The sequence below is a fragment of the Miniopterus schreibersii genome (assembly GCF_964146895.1).
Source record: "Miniopterus schreibersii genome assembly, chromosome: 1".
NCBI classification, from domain to species: domain Eukaryota; kingdom Metazoa; phylum Chordata; class Mammalia; order Chiroptera; family Miniopteridae; genus Miniopterus; species Miniopterus schreibersii.
In genome coordinates, this window is record NC_138101.1 from 106,898,050 (window position 1) to 106,913,656 (window position 15,607).

General features: G+C 45.3%; 1 protein-coding gene across 14 annotated transcripts in view; it reads left to right on the top strand.

Moving 5' to 3' along the window:
- LINGO1 (leucine rich repeat and Ig domain containing 1) overlaps nucleotides 1-15,607 on the top strand; it is a 222,774-nt gene that overhangs the window by 144,016 nt on the left and 63,151 nt on the right. For 5 of the 14 annotated variants that reach the window (XM_081120667.1, XM_081120675.1, XM_081120674.1 and 2 more), the window contains one exon: nucleotides 11,736-11,821. The exons of the other annotated variants lie outside the window; for them this stretch is intronic. In XM_081120667.1, coding sequence (XP_080976793.1) covers nucleotides 11,736-11,821 — 86 coding nt within the window. The remainder of the gene's footprint in view (nucleotides 1-11,735; nucleotides 11,822-15,607) is intronic. 14 annotated transcript variants of the gene reach the window in all.

The following is a 15,607-nucleotide window of genomic DNA, read 5'->3' on the forward strand; positions in this document are numbered from 1 at the left end:
TGACAACTGTCAGTCTGTTCTCTGTATCTATGAGTCTGTTTCTATTTTGTTGGTTTATTTCATTCTTTAGATATTTTATTCTTTTTTCACATGTAAGTGAAATCTTTCTATGTCTTCCTTATTTCACTTAGCATAAGACCCTCTAGGTCCATCCATGCTGTCACAAAAGATAAGATTTCCTTTTTTTTTTATGGCTGAGTAGTTATTCCATTGTATATATGTACCACAGCTTTTTTATCCACTCATCTATTGAGTGGCACTTGGGTTGCTTCCATATCTTGGCTATTGTAAATAATGCTACAGTGAACACAGGGGTGCATATATTCTTTCAAATTAGTGTTTTAGTTTTTTTTTGAATATATTGCCAGAAGTGGAATCTCTGGGTCATAAGGCAATTCCATTTTTAATTTTTTTGAGGAACCTTCATACTGTTTTCTATAGTAGTGGCACCAATTTGCATTCCCACCAATAGTCAAATGCCAGTTCCTTCATGGAGACCCTATCTGCCCTCCGATTGGGAGCCATGCCTCCTGAGCACCATCCTACAGCTCTTTGCCTGTCCCCTCTCTTAGGCTCCCGTCCTCCCTTTGACTTTGCAGCTGCCTGGAGGGCAGAGTCATCTCCTGGCCCCTGACTTCCTGGCCACTTAACCCTAGGGCCTAGCACACAGTAGGTATGCAGAAGATCTCTTAGGGTCCTTGCCTTTCAAGGGCTGCACCCCCACAAACCCATCCTTTTCCTCAGCAGTCCTGGGTCAGCTGGCCCTACCCTTTCCTCCACCACAGTCCTCTGAGGAGACCAGCCTCTTACTTTAAATCCTTGCTAGATAGAGGTGAGGGCTGGCTTCTGGTCCCAGCAGAGCACCCTGTGCATGCTCCCCACCTGCTCAGGTTCTAGGGGCAGAAACAAGGCAAACCCCTTTGAACTTACAGACAGGTCTTGAAGCTTGGCAAGTACAGGTGTCAGGGCAATCCAGCCCGGTGTGCTGAGCACTGATGGAGGGCTGCATGGGCACTCTGCCTGACTTCATTTACCGGCTCTGCAGATTACTGACTATGTGACTTTGACCAAGTCATGTAACCTCTCTGTGCCTCAGTTTACTCATCTGTTAAATGAGGTGATAACAAACCTTCCTAGGGTTGCTATGAGGATTGAATAAGTCAATACACATACACATGGTGTGCTCTCTGAATGTTGGCTGTTATCATTGCTGCAGGAGGGAGTGTGAAGGCAGTGTGTGGGAGATGTTCATGGAGACTTTTTAGAAGGTGAGGACACATCAGCAACAACTTGAAATACAAGGCACAGAAGATAGGAAAGGACATCTGGGAAGAGGGGACCATGTAGACAAAGGCCCAGGGGCAGTTTGGGGGACAGGCAAGGGAGCTGGACATGTGTAGACTTAGGGTAAGAATGGAATGAGGGGTGACCACAGGCTGGTGGCACACAGAGCTGGGTCCTGAGGGACCTTGGGTGCCACACTGAGGAGTTTGGACTTGGTTCTGTGGCCTGCAAGGGGCCATAGGATGGGGTATTTCTTTCTTTTTTTATTTTTTTGCTATAAAAGCAATATTTGCTCATGAGAAAATATTGAAACTATATATATAGAAATGTGTCTTATTAAGTAAAAAAGTTCTCTCTTTGCCCTTAAATCTCGTTCTGCCAAGGTCCCACTGTTGTTAGTCAGGTGTACATCCTTCCAGAACTTTGTCTTTGCCTTTAGAAGCATATTTTATTTAAAAAAAGAAATGGAATTATATTATGCACATTGTCCCACAACTTCCATTTTTCACTTGGCATTGTATTTGTGGGCATCTGCCAGTGTCATGGCATATAGATCTACTGTACTTTTTAAAAATTGTTGCCTAATATTCCATTGTTTAGATGTAGTGTAATTTATGTAACTAGTCCTGGGTTGATGGATATTTAGGTTGTCTTCTATTTTTCACTTTTGCAAATAATGCTTCAGTAAATGGCCTTGTATGTTTGTCTTGCTGATATCTCTTCCTATGGGAGAGATTTCTAGATGTGGGATTGCCAGGGCGAGGGTTTGCTTATTAAATTTTGGTAGGTACTGCCACATTGCTCTTCCAAAAGGCTGGGCTATTTGAGGCTCCCACCCTTCAGTGAACATTATCATACTTAAAAAAAATTTTTTTCTTTATTATTCAAAGTATTACAGGTGTCCCATTCCCCCCCCCCCTTGGCCCCCTCCACCCTACTCCCGCCCCCTCCCTAGGCCTTCACCCCATTATTGTCTGTGTCCATAGGTTATGCATATATGCATATAAGTTCTTTGATTAATCTTCTCCCACCCTCCACCCCCCTTCCCTCTTCCCTCTGAAATATGGCAGTCTGTTACATGCTTCAACGTCTCTGGGTCTATTTTGTTTTGTCAGTTTATTTTTTTCATTAGCTTCTTCTTAAAGAAGACCCTTCAACATTTCATGTAATACTGGTTTAGTGGTGATGAACTTCTTTAGCTTTTTCTTATCTGTGAAGCTCTTTATCTGACCTTCAGTTCTAAATGATAGCTTTGCTGGATAGAGTAATCTTGGTTGTAGGTCCTTGCTTTTCATCACTTTGGATATTTCTTGCCACTCCCTTCTGACCTGCAAGGTTTCTTTTGAGAAATCAGCTGACAGTCGTATGAGTGCTCCCTTGCAGGTAACTAACTGTTTTCTCTTGCTGCTTTTAAGATTTTCTTTTTGTCTTTAACCTTTGGCATTTTAATTATGATGTGTCTTGGTGTGGCTCTGTTTGAGTTCACCTTGTTTGGGACTGTCTGTGCTTCCTGGATTTATAAGTCTATTTCTTTCCAAAGGTAGGGGAAGTTTTCTGTAATTATTTTTCCAAATAGATTTTCAATTTCTTTCTCTCTCTCTTCTCCTTCTGGCATCCATACGATGCGAATGTTGGTATATGCTTGAAGTTGTCCCAGAGACTCCTTACACTATCTTTATATTTTTGGGTTGTTTTTTCTTTTTGCTGTTTAGATTGGGTGTTTTTTGCTTCCTCATGTTCCAAATTGCTGATTTGATTCTTGGCGTCCTCTACTCTACTGTTTATTCCCTGTAAATTATTCTTCATTTCAGTTAGTGTATGCTTCATTTCTGACTGGTCCTTTTTTTATGTAGTTAATGATCTCCCTAATTTCCTTAAAATTCTCACTAAAATCCTTAAACTTCTCATTAAGTTTTTTGAGCATCCTTATAATCATTGTTTTGAACTCTGTACCTAGTAGTTTTCTTGCTTCCATTTCATTTAGTTCTTTTTCTGAAAATTTCTTCTGTTCTTTCCTTTGTGACATGTTTCTTTGCCTCCACATTTTGGCTGTTTCCTGGTGTTTGTTTCTATGTATTGGGTAGAGCTGCTATATCTCCTGGGATTTGTAGTGACTTTGTGTAGTAGATGTCCTGTAGGGTCCAGTGGCTCAGCCTCCCCAGTCACCTGAGCTGGGCCTTCTAGGTGCTCCCCTGTGTGGGCTGTGTGCACTGTCCTGTTATAGTTGAGCCTTGGTTGCTGTTGGCATCACTGGGAGGAATTGACCCCCAGGCCAGTGGGCTCTGAGGACCAGCTGCAACTACAGCCAAAGAGTTGCTGTGCTGGAGACACACTTATGGATCAGGATTTACTTCAGTGGGGCTTTGCTGTTCATCAAGTCCACCCCTTAAGTGTGTCACTCATGGATATGGTAGGGTTGTAAACCGACTTGGTCGAAGCTGATCACCAGGTGCACTGTTTCTGGGGCCTCCAGGGAGGTGCAAAGTCAGCCTGTGCCAGTGCCTTGCCCAGGGCCACCCAGCATGAGCTACACAGCAATCTGTAGATGGCTTCTACTTGTGTTGGGCTTGGAGGTGTCCAGGAGAGGCCAATCTATGAACCAAATGCAGGCTGCCACTAGTGTCAGGCCTGGGGACACTTATTGAGAGATATAGGGGCAAGCTGAGGCCATGTGCTGCTTGTTTGAGAAAATTTAGGAAAGCCCTAAGCCTGAGACAAGAGAGCCGCTTGCATAGAAAAGCCACTGGAAATGGCTTGGATGAGCCTGCCAGTCGGGAGGGGCAGGGTCTCTAGGAATCGCCAGGGTGGGTGAAAGGTGTTGATGGAGATTCAGATATGGTGCCTGCCTGCCGGCTCTGTGGTGGGAGGTCTCATCAAAGGAGCAATAGCCTCTGCGAGCTATTCTATCTGGGAGGAAGCTGATTCTAGGCAAGTTAGATCCTCCATGAATGTCCCAGGTTCCTTTCAAGCTGCTGCCCAGTGCTGGAGCTAGAGGGAGTGAGTCTGAGTAAGTCCGTGCACTGGCCCCTTAAGAGGAACTGCCTGGGACTCCAGTAACCTCTATTTCACTCAGGCACAAACCCTGCTGGTTTTTACAGCTCGAGGTTGTGGGGACTTCTCTTCCCGGCCCTGGAACCCTAGGCTGGGGGTCCTGATGTGGTGCTGGGACCCCTCGCTCCTCTGGGGAACCTCCACAGCCAAGATATTCCTCCCGATTTTAAACCGCGGCTCCTGGGTGTGGGACCAGTTCGTTCCAAGATTCTGGCACCAATCTGCCCTGTGTCTCTGCCCCTCCTAGCAGTCTTGCTGTGTTTCTTCTTTAATTCCCTAGTTGTAGAACTTCTGTCCAGCTAGATATCAGGTGGTTCTGAATGATGGTTTTTCTATATTTAAGTTGTAATTTTGATGTGGCTGTGGGAGGCGGCGGGTACCACAGTTCTCTTTGCTGCCATCTTGTTGTCTCCTAAACACTTTTTAATTTTTGACTGTCCAGGAAAACATCTCACTGTGGTTTCATCCCTCACTTTCCTTTTCCCCAGCGAGGCTGAGCATTTTTTCATGCAGCTACTGGCCACTAGTATTTCCTCTTTTGTGAATCGACTGTTCATATCCTATTTTTCTTTTATTTTTGCCTTTTTCTTATTGTTATAAAGGAGCTTTTAGTGTATTAGGAATTTTAAAACTTCTGTCTGTTATGTATGTTGGAAGTATTTTCCCTAGTCTGCCATGTCTTTTTAACTATGTTTATGGAATCTTTGGCCATATAGAAGCTTTAGTTTTTTATTCAGTGAAATCTGTCAGTCTTTTCCTCGGGGCTTCTGAATTTCACATCTCGATCTCCCAGGCTTCCTGGAAGGATTTTAAGCAGAAAGGGAATGAGGTCAGATTTGCAACTGGAAAAGGTCATCTGATTCCCACTGTGTGGAGGGTGAGGGGAGGGGGTGACTGCAAGCCAGAGGACAGGAGGCAGCTGAGAGCTTTGTTCTGGGGTGGGTTGGGGGAGAATTTGGGAGGTGAGTTTGAGAAATAGTTAGGAATTGGCTGTCCATGGTGATGGGATGTGAGGGTAAGAGAAGGAAAGAGAAAGGACTCTGAAGTGATGCCTGGGTGTTTGGATGGGGACAGCGGAGCTGATGCCATCACCACCCTGAGTTGGGTGCAGGACTAGGGAGGGAAATGCATGGAGTTGCACATGAGTGCTTTGTCAGGGATATGTGTACACATGGGCATATGCATGCAGACATGTACATGCTTAGAAGTTCTGGAGATTGGCATGTCTATTCTCTGGCTCCGTGATGGGTGAAGGTCTACTTTTTGTGGAGTTTCTGTTCTCTACCAAGTACTGAACTAGTGCATGTACACACTACAATCTCTACTATCACATGAAGTATGTTTTACAGGTAAGGAACCAAACTCAGGTGAAGTAACTTGCTCAAAGTCACAGAACTATTAAATGACAGAAAGCACTTTTTTCACCAAGTTGGATCTGACCACCCACAGACAGAATTCCCACCAATGGCACTGAGGAGCCTTTCATTCATTTCTAACCTGACCAACCCAGTTTTATCAGGGACTCTTAGAATGAGTGCTGGAGCCAGACTGCCCGGGTTTGAAATGCAGCCCATTCCTTACAAGGCAAGTTTTCCACCACCCAGTGCCTCAGTTTGTTCATCTTGAAAATGGAGACAATAACAGTACCCACCTCATAGGACTTTGGTGGGAATTCATTGTGTTAGTGCATGTGAAGTGCTTACCCAGTGAGGTCCAAGTGTCTGTGGTGATTGTGATGATGACGCCGCCACCTATCTGTGTCTCTTTGCCTTTCCTGTCCCCCCCCATTCTCTCTCCACTTGTCACCTCACTCCTATGCCAACTCTTTCTCAAGTCCCTGTAGTAACTTATTTCAACATTTGCATTTGGACCTATGTCGTATGTTTTCAGCCCCCAAACCCACAACAGACAGTGAATTAAAGCCCAATCAGTCAGCAAAATCCATTCAGGGGAAATGATCCACCTTGCTCTCAGGAATCTCTACTCCCCCCCCCGCACCCCCCCCCCCCCCCCAGCATTTCTAGTCAGAATTTTCCACGAACTGGCATGTTCATCCTGACATTGCTCAGGCCTCTGAGAACCAGACCATAATGTTCAAATCTAAAACCCCTTCCTCCCTGAGTGGGGATGCTCAAGTGTACTTTAGCCATAAGCCAGCACTAGATCCCTAACCCCAGGACGGGTAATTCTCTGCATCATTGGCTGGAAACTTTCCCATAGAAAATAAAAGTGGAAGGCACATCTAAGCAAATCCTCTGGTCATGAAGGTGGGTGCAAGGTGTCCAAACTGGGTTAAAGCTTCAGGTCTGCACCCAGTTTACATTTTCTCTTATGCCAAATAAATCTCACTGAAATCACTAAACTCACCATATGGAATTCTCATCATTAAACTCCCAAGTAAATAAATTCTTGTGGCAAAAAATGGAGCAGTTTTTGCCAGTTTCTTTGTAGTATTTTATTTACAGTTGCACTGTATCAATCACACCCTTTTATTTATTTATTTATTTATTTATTTATTTATTTATTTATTTATTTTTTAAATACATTTTTCTTTTATTGATTTCAGAGAGAGGAAGGAAGAAGGAGAGAGAGAGAGAGAGAAACATCAATGATGAGAGAGAATCATCAATTGGCTGCCTCCTGCACAAGCCCTCTCTGGGTGTCGAGCCTTCAACCCAAGCATGTGCTTTGACCAGGAATTGAACCATGATCTCCAGGTTCAGAGCCAACGCTCAACTACTGAGCCACACAGGCTGGGCCATACCCTTTTATTTTTAACCAAAAGGATAGCAGAACTTGCTTCAGTCCTTCCCAGGGAATTGTAGGCAACCTACCCCAAAGCCTCTGAGAGAGGATTCTTTATGACTGCTCTTTTGGGAGCCCTGGTCCCCAGGTCTGCATGTCCCACCAAGCTAGCCTTTGTCTTAGGGTCTTCTTTAATTTAAACAACCTCCACCCCTGCCTTCAACCCAAGTTCCCTCCCCCAGCATACCCAGTACGCCTACAGGGTGCCTTGCAGTGCCACAGTTTCCAGCTACCCTGGCCAACACTCAAAACATAGAAGTATTGACATCAGCATCCCATGCTCATATACAAGGAACTCCTCTGGTTTGCCCTCACAGTAGAAGAGCCTTTCTAATGGCCTCAAAGAAGCTGCACTGCACCCATTTTGGATTTAGGGGGAGGAATGTATTCCAGGGCAGCCAAATTTTACTTCATGGATAAAGGGAGAAGTGGCAGGGGCGTTAATAGATGTGAAAGCTTTCCCTATAAGTTGCCTGCCTGCCAGCACTCGTTCTTATCTTGAGGGGCTGCCTCTTCTCCCTGTTTCCTGTATTGTCCCACAGGAGCACACAACATTCAAGGTGATAATTGCCACAGTAAAGTGTCAATAAGTTCACAATATAAACCCATAATTAAGCTTGCAGCTTGTGGTCATTTGTGGCTCCAAAGCTCTGTCAGTTTTCCTCCCCTACCCCACCAGGTATCCACCCAGGTCTGATGAATTGGGGGATCTCAGGGCCTTCCTGAGAACTGGCCCCAGACCTGGTTTAGGGATAAAGTTCTGAAGACACCCCAGCCTTGGTTCTAAAGTCAAGTTCAAGCTCTTGAATGTGGGTCAAGGCCCCAACTGTCATGGAGATGCTTCCACTTGCCTCAGCTAAAACCTCCCTTCTCCAGGTTGGGATTGTGTTGCTAGTGGATCCTGCTGCAGGGCCTGGAACCTTCCCTTTTCCTTGAAAATAGTGAATTCTTCATCTTGGGGATTGAGATTATTCCATCACCTCTTGAATCCTAGTTATTTAGGAGCTCCCAAATGGAGCTTAGTTCTTGTACACAGAAAGTCATCTGACATGTTATAGCAAGGTCATATGCTCCCAAATGGCAAGTATGTGTGTAGTAGGGTAGTAAGGTTGTGCTACGCTGAGATCTCTTTGAACTCAGTGATTTAAAGAAACAAAGATCCCCTTCTTTCTTCCTTTAGCATATGAACTCACATTACATATCCAATGTGGGAAGTGCGGAGCGTGGCTGACTCTGGTCAGGGGATTGACAGACGCTTCATCATCCTGTAGCCGCCCCATCTGGAACATGTGGCCTCCTTCAGTCACTGTTGCAAAGAAGAGGAAATGGTAGAATCACACACTGGCCCTTAAATGCTTTGGCCAAGCAATGACACACATCATTTTTGTTCACAGCTCATTGACCATATGGCCTCAACTAACTGTAAGGGGGCTGAGGAAATGTGGGGGACATTGTGCTGAGTAAGGAGGGTGTGGAGGAAATGTGCCCAGATATTCAATGAGTAATAAAATTCTCCTTGATATGGGGGATGAAACTCAAGCAACGGTTTCAGAAGAGCCAAGGCTATGACTTCTTGTTCATTGTCTCCACCTGGGGTGCCTGAGGCCAGAGAGGCCCAGAGTGCCTGGGAGGGTATGGTGGGAAAAGCTCTGAGGAAGTCCCTATAAACAAGCAAGGCCCATGGAAGACCCAGACCCTCCACTCACTGGGCTCGAAGTTTGACTAAACCTCTCCCCTCTTATCCCATTGATCTCTTTAAATTTCAACACCATCTTATAATTGAATTTTTCAGGAGAAGCTGGATTGAGAGGGAGAATGAATTCAGTTTTGAAGGAGAAAATCCAGAGGAGACATCCAGAAGCCACTGTGTCTTTATTCCATTCTGGTGCTATAACAAAATCCCAAAGACTGGGTGGCTTATAAACAACAGAGGTTTGTTTCTTACAATTCTGGAGGCTGGAAGTCCAAGATCAAGGTTCCGGAAGGTTTGGTGTCTAGTGAGGGCCTACTTTCTGGTTTGTAGATGGCTGTCTTTTCATGATATCCTCACATGGTGCAAGGGCAAAGTAATCTCTCTGGGGTCTCTTTTATAAGGTCACCTATCCCATTCTTGAGGTCTCCAGCCTCATGTCCTAATCACCTTCCCAAAGTCCATCTCCAAATACTACTACATTGGTGATTAGGTTTCAACCTATGAATTTGGGGGGACACAAACATTCAGCCTGTGGCATGCTGAATATGATAGCCTCAAGCACAAGAGAGCACCTTCTCCAGGAGATAAAGAGCTGTAAATTGTTGGCTTTCTTCCATGTTTTTATTCCTCAGCAAATGTGGTTGCTATGGACCATGTAATGTACTGATTACAACTGCAGAGTCTGACTCCAGAACAGTGGGATTGAAGCTTGGCTTGGCCCCTTATTAGTTATGTGACCTTGAGTCAAGTTACTTCTTTCTGCCTTGGTTTTCTCCTCTTTAAAATGGGGATTAGCATCTGTCTCTTAGGGTAGTTGTGAAGATTGAGTTAATATTTTTAAAGCACTCAGAACAGTGCTGGGCACATGATAAGGGCTCTATGAATGTTAGCTGTCACAACTACCACTATCATCGTCATTGTCATCATCATCATCATTGTCATCACCATCCAGATAATGTTTTAGATCTCAAGGTCCCTGCTCTCGCTTATGATGGGGGGGATGGAAAATAAACAGATAAATAATTCAATTAAGATGACAATTTCAGATAGTGATGCTACTAAAACAATAAATCAGGCTCATGAAAAATCATTCATCCATTAGTCAGTAGGGAAATGCAAATTAATACCACAATGGATACCACTTCATAGCTATTACATTGACTTTTACAGAATTGACAATATCAAGTGCTGGTGAGGATACAGAGCAAATGGACCCCTCATATGTTGCTGGTGGGAACGCAAAATGGTAGAGTCATTTTGGAAAACAGTTTGGCAGTTTCTTATAAAGTTACAAAGATGCATACTATGTAACCCAGCAATCCTACTTAGGTACCCTAGAGAAATAACTTATGTTCAGACAAAAACCTGTATGTGAATATTTATGGTGGCTTTATTCATAACCTCCCCGAACAGCAAACAGCCCAAGTGTTCTTCAGCTAGTGAACGGATAAACAACTGAATACCACTCAACAATAAAAAGAAGAATGAAATTCTGATACGTAAACAACACAAGTAAATCTCAAATGCATAATATGCTAAGTAAACAAAGCCATATCAAAAAGCCACGTATAGATGATTCCATTTATATCACATTCTGGAAAAGGCAAAACTATAGCGAAGAAAACAGATGAGTGGTTGTTAGGGGCTAGGGGTGTGGGGAGTTGGCTGCAAAGGGACAGCACATGGAGATTTTTTAGGGTGATAGAATTGTTCTATATCTTGATCATGATAGTGGTTACATGGCTGTATGCAGCTATCAAAACTAATAGAACTGCACAAAAAAGGGTAAATTTTTACTGTAGGTAAATTATGCTCAATTAATCTGACTGGGTAAAAAACTCACTGTGGGATTGTTGAGACAGGGAAAACCAAATGAATCAGTCAGTCAGGGTGTGTGGCACAGCTAAGGAGGGGCTCCTACACACAGTATAGTAGTCAGAGAAGGCTTTCTGAGGAGGTGCCTTGAGCTGAACCTTGGTGAGGAGAAGGAGCCAGGCCTATGAGGATCCAGAGGAGGGTATATCAGGCAGAGAGCGAGCAGCAAGGTGGCCCATGTGGCTAGAGCTGGGTGGGGGAGGAGGAGAGGGTGGGAGACAGCTCAGGGGCTTTTACTCTCCTCTGGGCATATATAAAGGAAACACTGATGTGGGTGTGATGCCCTAGGGAGGAGGGAGAAGGGCAGGACAGAAAATGGCAGCTTGTGACCATGTGTAGGAGTGATGGAGGGGTGCAATATCCCAAGGAGAGGCTGGGGCAGGAGGACTCGCACAGGGTAGTGGGGTCCTTCGGGACCTTGCTGAGACTATTGCTGCTGGTGGTGGGGCATAAGCCAGACATCCTGGGTTGAGGGGTGCTGGAGATGAGGACATATAAGTGAAGCTTACAGGGGACAGACTTGGTGGGAAGCAGTGGGAATCTCAGAGAGAATGGGATGGAGCTGCTCATTTGTGTGTGTGTGTGTGTATATATGTATGTATATGTGTGTGCATGTGTGCATGCATGTGTCAGTATGTATATATGCATGTGTTTAGGCATTGTATATGTGTGTATACGTGTATGTGTATATGTGTGTGCATGTGTGTATGTGTGTATATGCATGTGTGTACACATTGTGAACACAACTTACAGAATGGGATTGACCTATGGAAGACAGTGCAATATGGGGAGAAGTGGGATCTTGGACAGGGCCTTGAATGCCTGGCCAGAGAGCTCACTCAAGGGGCTTGGGGAGGGCAGGGAGGATAGCTCCATGAGGCCCATCTCCAAGATGGGAGGCAATGTGGAGCCCCGCTGGGCTGGGAAACTGGGATCTGTCTTGGGGAACCCGTGCTGAGGTGAGCCCACCTGGAATAGTAGAAGCCCCATTTTTGCCCACACTAATCTTCCTGCTCCTTCCCCACAGTGCATGCTTGGACCACAATGGACAGGCTGCTGCTCCCTGGGCCCCCAGAGGCTGGTGTGTTTGCCTTCTGGCAGCATCTGACTCAGGTAGGGGGAGAGCAGGGTGGGCTCACCTGCCTCATGCCTCTGTGCCAGGTGGGAGAGCCCTGGGAGTGAGAATGGAATGAGCCCTTGCCAGGGGCAATAGTGTGTGGGACACAGTAGAGTCTCCTGGAGAGGAGCTCCTGGACCTCTGAGAAAGTGGGCCACCTTAGCAGCTATCTGTCCTCACCAGGCTACCTCCCAAGGCCCTGAGAGGCCAGCCCTAGGACACATAATTCCTCTAGCGTCTGTTCTCTCACATGTTCACTCTCTGCAATTTGTTCAGGACTTTTATACACATACCTGCTAAGTACTTTGGCTGGGAGGTGTTGTATCTGTGGGGTTCCCCTTGCGATCACTCTGGCTTTTTTCTGCCAGAGTCACTGTACTCACCTTGTGTGGATGTTTCCATAAGTGATGGCTCTTTGACTATGGAAGGTCCTACTCTCTGGGGGACACCCCCCCAGGGCAGAGGTTCTCCTTCCAATGCCAGGCACGGCCCAGCTCACCTTTCCACTTGGTGTTTCTCTGCTGCTCCTGGACACCTCAGATAATGCTTTTTGCTTAGGGCCAAGTGCCCCAAGGGCTGGGATGGGCTGTGGGCTAGGTTTGTGAGAAAAAATACAGAATCTCCAGTTAAATTGGAAATTCAGACAGATAACAAATCATTTTTTTTAGTACAAGTATACCCCAAATACTGCACAGGGACATACAATTTTATTTGCTAAATCTTGCAACTCTAGTGGGGGTTGATGCCCCAGTCCTCTCCTCCTCTGGTCAGTCCTCCCTGCTGGGCCCACCTTGGCCCCCTCAGATCAGCGGCCTCCAGTGCCTATGACAGGTATCCTGCAGCCAGGGGTGGCCAAGGTTGCTCAGGCCGCAATGAGTGGCCATTTCCTGATCTCCCAGGTCCCACAAGCCATTTCTGCTAGAGGCTGGGGCAGTAGTCCTGGCTGTTGAGAGTGATCTCAGAGGCCTATCTTCCCCTGTCTGGCTCTATCAGCAGAGTCCAGGCTGAGGAGGTTATGGAACAGGGTCAGCTGGGACTTTGTACCTGTGAACAGAGCTGTGAGACAGGCTTGGAGCTGTGAAAGGACTCAGGTATAGAAAATTGTTTCATGAGATTAGAACCCAGAGTGATTAGGGGTATGGAGGTAGCAATGGAGGTAACAGGGAACAGGCAGGGTTGGATAATGGAAGGCTTAGTGTCCTGCTTCTGCATCCTCAACATTGGAGAGACATGTGAAGTGTTTTCTCGGTAAGCTGAGTTACGTTTCTGACTGTTAAGGTAACATTTTCTTTATATGTTATTCTCTACTTACCTAACAAGCCGGGAATATTTCAAGCATGCAGCTCCAGTTCTTCTCATAATCTCTTCCTTCCCAGGGCTAACATTGCTAACTAGTTTGATAGATACCCTTCCAGACTTTTTTCTATGCACTTATAAACATATTTAAAAAGGAAAAGCATGGTCTCATGCTAGTTATACTGCTCTGTCACTTGATTTTTTTACTTTCTAATATTGCGTGGCTCATTCCAGAGTTCTTCACTATCCTTTTACGCCCATTGATTGGATGGCCTTTAAAATATGTATCAATTATTAATCCTGTTGGTTGCTGTTTAGATGGTTTCTGGTGTTTGGCTATTTAGAAAACTCACTCAGGGAATCTCCCAGTTCGTATATATGAGTGCACTTCTGTTCTGGGCCCTTCAGGAATGTTTCTGGTAGTGGACTGCCTGGGTCAGAGAGCATGCACATTACAAGATTTAATCTGTGTGGCCAGATCAGCCTCCAGAAGGCTGTGCCAACTTACCATGCACAAGAGACCTCTTCCCCTTACCCTCACCAACCATGGGCATTATCAGTCACTGAAATCCCTGCCAATCTGATAGGTAAACTGATTTTATTTTCCATTCCTTTGACTACTAATGAGCTTGAACATATTTGCGTGTGCTTGCTGGCCATTTACTTTCTTCATTTGTGAATTTTGCCAGTTCATGTCATGTCCTCAGCTTATTTTTCTATTCATCTGTCTATTCATTCAGTAAGCATTTATTGAGCACCTATTATATGTTGGGCACTGTTTTGGTTAGGGACCTAACAGTGAACAAAACTGACAAAAAATACCTGCTCCATGGAACTTATAGTGTAGTGGAGGAGAGACAGCCAAGGAAAAACAGATAAGTGAAATATAGTGTGTGTATGAGTGTTAGTTAAGTACTGAGGAGAAAAAAATAAAGCAGGGGAGAGATTAGAAGTGTTAGGCAACTTGGATATGGTTGTCAGCCAGGCCTTACTGGGAGGTGGCAGTTCGTATATATGAGTGCACTTGTGTTCTGGGCCCTTCAGGAAATAAAGACCTGTGGGAAGTGAAAGAATGAGTTATGTGGATATCTGAGACCCTGAGTCAGGAGCAGGCCTGGTCTGTTCAGGGCTCAGTGAGAAGGCTAAAACAGGGTGAGTGAGGAGAGAATGGTAGGTACAGCCAGGGAGGAATCAAGAGTCAGGTATGCAGGGCCTTGTGGGTCACCTAAGGACTTGGCTTTTCCTTAGGATGAAACAGGGAGCCATGGAAGTTTCTGATTAGTGACATGACATGATCTGAATTTCATTTTAGCCACGTCATTCTGGCTGCTGTGAAGGGGGCCAGAGTGGAAAAAGGGAGATCAATCAGTAGGCAGTTGCAATGATCCAGGGAAGGGATGGTGGGGGCTTGGACTAGGGGGTCTTAATGGAGGGAGGGAGAAGTGGATAGATTCTAGGTGCATGTTCACGGTAGAGCTAATAGGATTAGCTGACAAATTGCATGAGGTGGTAAGTGTGAGAGAGAGGGAACTAAAGATTATGTCTTAGTTATCTTGGGCTGCCATAACCAAATACCATAGACTGTGATTGGCTTAAACAACACACTTTTATTTCTCACACTTCTGGACACTGGGAAGTCCAAGATCAAGGTGCTGGTAGATTCAATTTTTGGCGAGGACCCTCTGTTTGGCTTGCTTGTTCTCACAAGATCTCTTCTTTGTGTGCAGGTAGAAAGAGAGCTCTGGTATCTCTCCTTCTTAAAGGATACTCATCCCATCACAAGGACCCCACATCATGATCTCTTCTAACCCTAATTACTTCTCAAAGTCCTCATCTCCGAATACCATTATATTACAGTGAGGACTTTAACATACAAGTTTTGGGGAAACAAACATTCAGTCCATAACAATGATTCCAGTGGTTTTGGCCCAAATAGCTAGAAGGATGGGGTTGCCAACAACAGAGACAGAGCAGACAATAGGAAGCAGTATGTTTGGAGTGGGGAAACTGCACTGTGGACAGGGCTGGCCACAGAATGTGTGGGGCCCAGCGCAAAATGAAAATGGGTGGCCCTCCATTTAAAAAAATTATTAACAATTTCCAAGTGGTGCTCTGGCCGGGTGGCTTGGTTGGTTGGAGCATCATCCCACACACCAAAAGGGTGCTGGTTTGATCCCCAGTCAGGGTGGGTACAGGAGGCAGCCAATTGGTGTTTCTCTCTCACATCGATCTTTTTCTCGCCTTCTCTCCCTCTCCCTCTCCCTCTGTCTCTAAAAATCAATAAAAACGTGTCCTTGGGTAAGGATTTAAAAAAAAGAATTTCCAAGTGGTGACAGTAGTGCATTATACCAAGCCTGAGGCCCTCCTGACTGTGAGGCCCCTGTGTGACTGCCCTGGCTGTGGACTGTAAGGTTGACCTGCCAGTAGGCATCCACAGACAAATGTAGAGTTGACAGTTGAATAAATAAGGCTGGACTCTCGGGGAT